The 10851-nt window shown below is 33.4% G+C and overlaps 1 protein-coding gene across 4 annotated transcripts in view; it reads left to right on the top strand.

The window, feature by feature from the left end:
• The window catches only part of LOC108756323 (protein FAM102B), a 74330-nt gene that overhangs the window by 60143 nt on the left and 3336 nt on the right, over window positions 1-10851 (top strand). For 2 of the 4 annotated variants that reach the window (XM_018500051.1, XM_018500052.1), the window contains 7 exons: window positions 3094-3214; window positions 3742-3932; window positions 5180-5385; window positions 5592-5811; window positions 6826-6897; window positions 6983-7663; window positions 9276-9428. In XM_018500051.1, coding sequence (XP_018355553.1) covers window positions 3094-3214; window positions 3742-3932; window positions 5180-5385; window positions 5592-5811; window positions 6826-6897; window positions 6983-7663; window positions 9276-9428 — 1644 coding nt within the window. The remainder of the gene's footprint in view (window positions 1-3093; window positions 3215-3741; window positions 3933-5179; window positions 5386-5591; window positions 5812-6825; window positions 6898-6982; window positions 7664-9275; window positions 9429-10851) is intronic. The other 2 variants (XM_018500053.1, XM_018500054.1) reach the window with 2 other exon arrangements.

Raw genomic sequence — 10851 nt, 5'->3', positions numbered from 1 at the left:
TGTTGTAAAATTTTATATATATATATATACGTAAAAATATAATATATTTTGGTATTTAATATATTTTATATTATATATGTATAAATATTTGAACTGCAATAGCATAATCGCGTGTAAGGAATGTGTTTCTATGAATGTGTGGTTTCTTATCGGCTGTTATCATAACAGGCGTCATCGTTTTGCGTTGGCTATTATTTTCTTTTATTACGCAAATGCTTCGAGTCAAGTTGCTTGACTAACGTTGCGGAAAATGAAAATTTACCCTTTTCTATTACCTCCCTCTATTATTTTTTAAGTCGCAGTCGATTTTTGTTAGGAACAGTTAGTACATTTCACGAATCGTATATCACGAAGTAGATTGCGTTTTAATGGGCCTTTCGTTCCGATAGAAACCACCGACATTTAAAATTAATGACACACACACTCTTATATAGTATTACAACCATAGCGAACGTACTAAACCACTTAATGTTGTTATGGGCCACGTAGGCACCTTATTCCTACATTACCGTTTATCGGCGAAGCGGTATTAACCATTACTGTTTTATCCCTAAAATATTCGTCTCTTTCTTTTTTTTTTATCGAATTTTATCTCTTTATCGTAAAGTTCATTTTTTTTTTGTTTCCCATACGTGAAGCATGTTTCCGATAATAAATTTTGATAATAAATTTTAAAATTTCACAAAAAAAGAATCACAAAAACGGTATATCGTGTATTACTTTATCTGTCTCTTCCGATAGGTTCTGGAAATTAAGATATTGTAAAATAAAGCGTACTGTCATGTGCGCGCGCGCCTATAAAACGCTCGATTGACGTCAGTCACAAAGATATTTTTAGCTTATAGCAACAGTTTAGAAAAAAGAAAAAGAAAACAATACAAGTTTTCTCCACGAATTGCAATTATGCGTACTGTAAGCTCCTCTCCGCATGATTATTTTGCACGTTTTCGTCGCCCCGAACGATATTCCGCCACGCCCGCGCGTTTCCTTTCTTTCCTTCTCATTACTACCTACCACTATCGATATTCCGGCTGCCTGGTATGATAAGAGGGGTTGGCGATGATATTTACGATAAGGCAATTCTTCGGGGTTACGTGGGCGCTGTAGAGTGGTGGGTGTTGCGCACAGGGTTGGTTTATTTTAAACTCATGTCATCACGCATTATTCGGTACACCATGAGTCAATATCGGCCTCCGCCTTGATCGCTCTTTACGCTTGCTTAGTTAAGATATCCGTGAGATGAGTAAGGTGAGAAGGTATATTGAAGGGGAAAAAAAAGAGAAGGGGAATATAAAATGGCAGGGATACGCAGGGGTTATGTGGGTTGAATTTAATATTATCAATAAATTTGTTAATAAATTTTATTTTATCGATAGTTTCTCGTTTTGCAGAAGTCTTTAAAAGACACAATTGAAATTTCTATTATATATATATATATATATATATATGACTGTACAACTATTGTAATTGTAAGAACATTTATGCGTTTATAATTACAGATAATTATTCTGGAATAGCTTAGTTATTTTTCGATAACAGTTTATCGCAATTGCCTGCTCATTGTCAGTAACAGAGCCATACTTCATATAAAGAAGTTTATTACACAAAGTCAGAGATAATAGAACGCTGTTTGCCGCCCAGGTTAAATCAGTAATAACATTTAAGCATTGCGTACATCGCAATAAGTAGAAATTATTCATCTATCCACACAGTTTGCAATTTTACATCATTGAATGTAATTAGCCGGGGGTGTGTCATGTTACAGTTATCAATACGTACTAACATCAATTACGATTTTATTCGCAAACCGAGTGAAATCGATAATAATAAGGTTGCTTGTTCCACATGACATATCGCGAATGTCATTATAGGTATGGATGAAATTAGTTGACGAAATTCAGACATGTCGATGGTAACTCGTCATTGAAATCGTCTATCGATCCCTTTGGCGGATCCAATATGTGTGCTGGTGCATGTGGGAGCATGTGCGAGAAGTACTCTTACCGGAAGCGAAGAGCATCGGACATTAATCGACGCGCACGTTTCATTAAAAAGATACACACAGATGTCGGTCAAGGGCCTCGACGCGGGAGACGCCCTCGTCATTTCGGGTCATGATTCATTGGCGTCCTCGTGTTCCCAGCGGAACTGAAACTGCTGATCGCATAGCATTATGCATACGCGTCAATTTGCCTTCGTTTGCATCAGACGAGAGCGGCACGTCTTCTCGGGAGGTTCTCTGTCTTTTTGTCTCGTATTATTATGCATGCATACTTGGCGCGAAAAAGCGTTGCCACGTAGAAAAATCCACTTGGATTCCTGGGAAATGCAAAACGTTATTAAAAATGATAACGTGACAATCGGCGGATTAATTTACATTTTTTTCCATTTTAACGATAACGTTTCTTCTTTTTTTTTTATTTCATCGCATTTCTCGGTAAAGCACAAATGTTAAAAGAATTCTTGAGTATTCGAGTGTTCGAACGTTACTTTGCATTTTTCTTGAGTACACGGGCTATCCCAGAATGCATTTTCCCCGAGTACGTACGAGCTGTCCTATAGAACGCATTTCCTTTTAGCCACGGATCTTCTCATGAATGCAGAATTCATTTTTCTCTAGTGACGTTTTACCGACAAAATATTGAAATGTGTGGGGAATTTTTTAACAATGATAATTATAATAATTTATTGAATTGAACTTTAGGAGAGGATCAATGGATAAAAAATAAATTATTCTAGCCAATTTTAAAATAGAGATTTCAAGATAACAAAAATTTATTACGAGATCTATCAATTTGCTATGAGAATTAAGAGACAGACGATTGTGATCACAGCTTGTAAAAAGATTAATGAAAATTGTTATAAGTCACGTGCAATTTTGGAGATCGCATAAAACTTCAAGGAATTTGAATATCTACATAAATTAGGAGTGTATAATATATTAAATGAAAATACCCTTCTCCTCTTATTAGAGAAAGGGAGAGAAAGAGAAAGCAATTAGTACACTTTCAGTAACAATAAAAGTAAGACGCTGAATAACATGGGAAGACATTCAACTCCCGTTTCATCCGAAATCTTTGTCTATCTTTACAGAGAGGAAGTGCAGGAGCACACGGTGAGATGGAACGCGAAGTTCGAGTTTTTATGCAAGATGAGCGCCAACGCGTCCACGGGCGTGCTCGATCCATGCATTTTAAGGATATCTGTGAGAAAGGTGAGAGCAAACTCCTTTGAGGTGTGAATATCGCCGGGCTGAGAAACGGAATGAAAGGAAGACAGAGATTTTTCTCAACTTTTGTTTTCACAAACGTTTTACTCTTCACTAACATTCTCACGCTCGAAATACCACAGAGCAAGAATTGACTAAGAAAAATGTCTTTACTTGATTTAGTAATTCTTTATTTCGTAAAATTATATTTGTAAAATTATAATAAATAATGTGAAAAAATTAATAAATGGTGAAAGATAAAAGTTGTATTTCTTGTTGTAAATATTTGCTAATTTTGTTTAAAAAATATTCTAATAGTTTTATTATTTGCAATTAGTTAATTAGTTCGAATAAATTCGAATGTATGAATCTCCCTCTTGGAAAGATTCGAAATATTCATACATTGGAGTTATATTTTTTTTTTTTACTATAAAATTAATTTTCGTCGCGTTCTTACAAATATATTGTAAATGTAATTAGACAAAGTGATTAGCTTTAAAAACGTGTTCTTATGAAGCTCTTTTGTGCGATAGGAATTAAAAGGAGGCAGGTCCTTCCAGAAACTGGGCTTCACCGATTTAAATCTGGCCGAATTCGCAGGAGCTGGCTTCTGCCGAAGAAGATGTCTTCTGGAGGGTTACGATGCGCGACATCGTCAGGATAATTCTATGCTGCGCGTAGCCATAAAAATGAATATGCTCTCCGGAGATATCCTGTTTAAAGTGTAAGACACTATCCGTTTGTCTGAAACAGAACTTTATTATAAATTATTAAATGTTTATGTGAAAATTTATAATCTAAATTTTTGGATTTGTTATATTATAGTATACATGTATGTAATCTTTAATATGAATAGTCTTTAATTTGATAAGTTAGTATATTGGATTAAGTTAGTGGACTTGAGTCCAATAAATTTAAATCTAAACTAATTCAACTTTTAAATGAAGCCTTAATGAAAAATATTCTTTAAGTGTATTTTTCATTTCTGCTATTTTTTTCTATACCACGCGAAAATGTGGCATAGAACAAAAAAAAAGCAGAAACAGAAAATAAGGTAACCAGACTTTATGTCTGCTTAAGCTTTGTAATTATTTCTAATTTTTTACTGAGTCCAAAATTGAAAATTGATTCAAAAAAGAAAATGTTTTTGAACATTAAAAAAATTTAAGATATTTTCAAATATTTATTTTCATGAGTGCAATGAAAATTTTAAGAAAAAGTAGCATTTAGGTTATTTTGTGTATATGTATAGTTTTTCGTAAAAAAAAGTTAAAGAAATGAAAAATTATAAGTTTATTAATATATTGACACATATAAGAAAACACAAAGGAACTGTCTACTTATCTACTTATCTACTTATTTATTTGTCTACTTATCTCTACAATTAGCAGTTTAACAGATAAATTATAATCCATAGTTTGGAATAACAAAAGTATTAAAAAAAAATGTTACACTCAACATACCTGGATTGGTCATATTGGTTCGAAAGGTATCTTATAAAAAGTTTTTTTTTGCTCATAAACACAACATTAAAATATAAATTAAATAAAGTGTTGTAAAATATAAATACAAAGTTATAATAATATGAACTATGAAAATTAATACCATCTCTTGATAGTTATAGAAAGTAATTACCTACGAAATATATTACGACGTTCTACATTTTGCTTTACTGATAATAACAGAACGAACAAATTGAGCAATAAACTGATACAATTAAATCAGGTGGACAACCTGCACGATTTACAAATGTCTTTGTTAAATTTATCATGTAATTACTCACAAACAAGACATACTCGACTATATAGAATTCGGTTATCTTATATAGCTATAAAGAATTTCTTTTCATTAACGCTTTTTAGAAAAGTTAGATTTAATTTTATTTCTACTGTACGACAACTGTGTCTGCGACTTTAATCGAAAGAACATGGACATTCTTTTCATTAACAAATTAATCAATTATTGCCTCAGCCCTTCCCCATCATTGAAACAAACGCAGTTGGCGGTGCCCGGGGTGCAAGGTGTACCTGGTGTTACCGGTGACGAAGTGACGGCATCCGAGAGATGTTCTAATCGAGAGGATTATGTATCTACTGGTTCCTTGGCGGGAAGTATAGCAAGTGCTAGCAGTGGTTTCGGCAGTCTTCCTAAGAAGAGGCCCGCACTCTTCACTTCCGGTAATTTGCCCGCTTTCTATACCGTATCCGATATATGTATAAAGTATATATGACTCAGATTTCATATTTAATAATAATAAAAAAAACATTTGTACATAGCTAAGAACAAAGCATCGAGGATAATATAAAATTACAAAATATAATCCTGGAATATATTCTAGAAGGGAACAAAGGAAAATTATTTTAATAAGTCGTATATTAATTAGAACTTCTCAGCGGAACAGAAACGTACGATCCGATGACTCTCAGCGAAATCGTACCCTCGGCGGTTCCTGTGGAGACTCTAGTAGAGGCGCACACGGAGTCTGGGCACTCGCGCAACAGCAGCAATACGAGTCAACTTAGTAAAGGGTCCGGCTACGGTTCCTTGAATTCGCACAGTCAGCATAGCAGACAGAGCAGTAGCGGTGATAGCGGTCACATTAGGTAAGACTTATCATGCGTTTCGACTATTCTCATGCGTTTACTTTGAACAACTTTCGAAATCTTCAGGTTATCTGATGTCATAATATAAAATAAAACAATCAGGAAGGTTTATATTTTGAAAAATATTTTCAAGTTGGGCATAATCAACGATGACGTCTAGAGTTTTCATTCCCTATTGACAAAAACAATTTAAACTTTTTATATTGCATTATTTTTCACATTCAATTACATTTAATTGAAATAGAAAACTATATAGAATTTTAATTGTCAGTTATATGACATGGAAAGATTATCGATACCTAATTCACCGTACTTTCCTTCTAATCTACTTGCGAAGTGCCTAATTTTACTATTTCTGTAATAACAGCAACGAGCATGAGTTGAAAATAAGATTTAGAAAATTGCACGAAAAAATACGTCTGTTTATAGTAATAATAACTGCAAATGATTAATAACGCGTGAATGATAAATAAATGATCAATATATTTCATTCATAATTTTATTACACAAACTAACGATTTCTTTTTTATAATGCAAGACACTTGGCTTTATTAATAAAATACTTCGGCTACAATTATTACACTATATCTTGCTTTAAATATTACTCGTCTTTATCTTGACTCTAGAAAGATGTTCTATCTTCGACCTTTAACGATATCAACCTTCTACCGCTAATCGATAAAACTTGCTTGTTGAGCATACTCTTGCATTGAAAAAAATGTCAGATTGAATTGATTGAAATTCTGGTTGAAAATGGATAAATCAAAATTTTCTGGTTAAATCTGCTAAAATTCTAATTGATACAATCGGAATTCAGATTGATATAATTATAATTCTCTAGTTCGTCCATTTTCAAGACATTTTTTCATAGTGTGTAATTTTTTAAATAACCAACTATTTTTATTTTAAATTAATTATATGAATAGGATGATATATGGCGATATAAACGGTCTGACAAATGATTAACAAAAGAGCGAATCAATAACGCGAGAAACTCTCCTGTTTTTGCTCCAGCCTCAAGCAATCTCTTCATTCTCAATTTCTCGACCAAGAGACTCTGGACTCTCTATCTTTTTTTTACTTTACGTATGTCTTTCTTTCTTTTTTTATCTTTATTTATATCAGTTTATGATTTTTGCATGCTTGTACATTTGTGTTGTGATCTTTATAGGTCACCTTCCTGGCCGGTATGGGCACCACGAATCCTCAACTCCTCTCACAACTTATCCACACAACCGATTGCCTATCGACCTGATACCTGTATTGAACCTCTGTCATTGCATCCATCTTCTCTGTCGCACATGACCTCCAGAACTCGATTCTGGTCGGCATCGAGCCCTCTCTCCTCTCGTATTGGTCCAACAGATGTGGAAGATCCGATGAAAGTAGACATTATTGCGAAGAACATTTATTCGGTCGGAAAGCAGCCACTTTACGAAATCGGGAACGGTTTCTTAAATGACAGCGATTCACGCGAATGTCGCAATGACGCGAACACAGACACCCGGGTAGCGCCCGGGATCTTCAGGGTGCCAGACATGCCGCGACACTCGCGCAAGAATTACGAGAGGAACAGCTTTGAGGCGCGTAACGAACGTAACGTGATAATGAGCTCGATCGTCAAGGAGAGTAATGGGCAACAGAGTAACGTCTTCCCAATTGCAAAGTCGAGAATTAGTGTCGCGGGTTGGCGCAGCATGTCGAAGACCTGCGATTGCATCGAAAAGGGCAAAACAAGCCCGGTGTTGCGACTGGTCGATCAGGCCAGAGCTGTGTCCTCTCCTGATCCTCTCCATAGGCCTGACAATCAAAGAGCCTCACTACGTCCTACGACGACAGCTCAAACCCTCAGGTAGGTTTTATTCATCAGCGAGTTTTAGTTGCGCCATTCTTTTACGGGAGACGATCTCGGAAGAGTTTCTTTCCCTTTATTCTCCTATTTCCCTGGTGTTTTTGTGTCTTGTCTATTTCCAGTTTTAAAATCCTCGAAACGGTTCTACGTATCGCAATATCTGGCTTTATCTTGAATGATTAATATCCTTCTGCCACAAAAACGCATATTGGCAGAAGATATCTAGAAAGGCGATATTTCTGTGAATATTTACAACAATGCATTTGTGTTTTATTATTATTATTTGTGATTAGTCGATGGTGTGTTGCATTTTATTCTTGCATTAAATGGTCTTTATTCGAAGGTGAGGTCATCTCACTTACAAATCGTTAACGACTGTATGTCCATTCCAGAGTAATTGATGATTCCGTCCTGAACGAACCAACAGATGTTCGAAGAAGCAATTCCCTCAACGTTTTTTTTCCTTGTATAACACATCGTATTTTCTATATTCAGAAAGTTAAAACTATATTCCCCAATCAAGTTATATTCATTAATCTTGCTTTATATTACTCACTTAATTTGTTTTACGTATTATTTTCTCGATATCTTTTATTTTGCTGTAATTTTTATTTAATTTTGTTTGGAGAGTAGAGTGATGCTTGAGACAAAATAAATAATGATAACCTAATAAAAAAGTCTGCGTCTAAAGCTCATTTACGCGTAATCGATTCGCTTAAATTTAATATCGCAAGAAATTAACGGTACATCATACATGATCGATCATACGTGTAATATAAGAATATAACAGATATATTAAATTGTATATTTCACTTAATAAAAATTAATGAATTTTTGGACAAATTTAATATTACGCTGCTGCTTAATTATCTCCCTATATCTTACTTTTATCATATGAGTACAATGACTTATGTTTCATTAACCATGCTCGACCATTATCATTTCTGTTTGCCTTTGATGTGAGCTAACTAAATATATGCTTCGTTACATGGCAGTTCCAAGTAAGGAAAGTTATCTAATGTCATAGTAAGGGGAATTGTATGTGTATGTCTAACATATAAACATAATATTAAGGAATGTGTTTCGTTAAAAATTCATTGTTATTCTCACGCGATATACAATCTATCCTCATATTTTTTTACATAATTAAAATTATTATTAACATTTATTATTACGTTTTAAAACTATATTGAGACTTAACTAATAAGTAATACCTTAGCTCATAATAATAAAATTAAACCTAACCATAATATAAATATCTTATAAAAGAGATAGCAGAAGAAAATTTTGGGAGAAATTATTAATTAGAAAAGTAATAACAAAAATGTTTAAAGTTTTTCTTCATTCGTCATCTTATATAGTCATTTTCTTAATTTTCAATAAATTAATAAAATAAATAACGAAAAATTGAAATTGCATCTCAATGAATAAACACATGAAGTATAAAGTAATGCATTGTCAGGATCAGAAGCAATATCGTTATTAATTCAAATTTAATTATTCTAATTAAAAGCTGATTATCGATACAAATAAAGAAATGCGAATCGGAGTGTATAGTGTATGTATGCGGTAGCTATGCTTCCAGTTTGGATGGCTTTGTGAATCCTTGCAGGGGTATTGGCGGAGGTCACCGGAAGTTGCTGGACGGGGCGGGGGGCAAGCTGGCTACGGTCGCCACCAGTCCCGCGGACTCTGAGGAGTCCTCGTTAGGGGTACCGGAAGTCGCGCCACCAATCTCACAGCATCGAAACAGCATTACCCCACCGTCAGTCCATGCTTTCGTCTTACGTATACCTTTCCTTTATGCACACATCTTTGTTTTCCACTATTGCAAAAACAGTAGCTTCTAGCTTCTATATGAAGAATACTTAACACTGTATCAGCATATTTTAATCCTAAGCAGGTAATAAGTAGTTTGATGCATGCATAAGGCAAGCATAAATATAATTTTTTGTTATTTTCTCTGCAAAGCTTCCAATTACAATTCACATGCAATTCATTATTAATATTAACTCTCTCACGATCAATATTTAAGCTGTAATATAATAGATCAAAACTAAGCTAATTATTACCGAATTAATGTTTATTTGATTTGGTAATAAAGTAATAAATGAATGTTAATTTAACGATGTATTTGTGATGTTTATTTATTTTAACAGAAAGCTGATGGCGGATTAAATATTACTAGAAAAAATAAGTTTGGATTTCAGGTTGATTATTTGTATCAATTTTTTACTTTGTCTTTATATAAGCGTTGTGAGTCTTTGAATCGCACATTTAAATTGTTCGATGCAAAGCGTATTTTATTTCTCTGATGTTAACTGATAAATTAATTATTAAATTAATTATTATGCAAGGGAAATGAAAATAATTGTTTGTTTTAATTACATAGTGGAATAAAAGTGTGACGAAGTTAGCCTTGAACTAGCTATAGTCAGGAATTTCCGAGAACGAGCAAACCTTAATGAGACTTAAGTGCTCTCCAAGTTTGCTCCTATTCGTTGCGAATGAGCAAGCTACGAATGAAATCTTATTTCACCGTGTTATAACTCTTAAAACATTAGGACCCAGCATTTATCATTGTCTGACAATGAAAATCGATAGTCTAGGATGTTATTAATGTTAAAATTTTCCTATGTTTTCGGAAGTTGACGCGTCCAGTGATCTGGCAGCAATGATGATTTGTTTTAACATTCTGCAGCATCTTATAAACTTCTTGTTTTCTTTTCTCCGTTGTTCCTCATGTAATTAATCATACAAGAATTCAGATTTGCATGGCTTATCGCACCTAAAACGCACGCTTTTCAAAAAAAACAGTTCTACTACAAAAATTCATTCAATGATACTTTTACGTACAATATCCACTTCTCATGTTAAACTATCACAAATGATACATTCTATTAATTAACTATTATTAATGACACACTTAATTCACATGGATATGTCACATTCTTGTGAACTATTTCATTGCTAAACATAATTTATTTTACATATTAAGTCTTAATAACAGATTTTCTTAATCAGGTCTACTAATTTTAGAGTTATAATCAGTTTCTATTAATAAAATAATTTTTAACTTTTATGGATTGAATGTGACAAATATATTAAACTGTAAATATTATTTTTTAATAAAATTTATTTAAAATTTAAATTGTTTTATTTGTTTTTATACTTATATTTTGATAATA

The sequence above is a fragment of the Trachymyrmex septentrionalis genome, unplaced genomic scaffold (assembly GCF_001594115.1).
Source record: "Trachymyrmex septentrionalis isolate Tsep2-gDNA-1 unplaced genomic scaffold, Tsep1.0 scaffold97, whole genome shotgun sequence".
NCBI classification, from domain to species: Eukaryota; Metazoa; Arthropoda; class Insecta; order Hymenoptera; family Formicidae; genus Trachymyrmex; species Trachymyrmex septentrionalis.
Note: the sequence above shows the minus strand (reverse complement) of the source record. Positions and strands in the feature narration are given on the sequence as shown.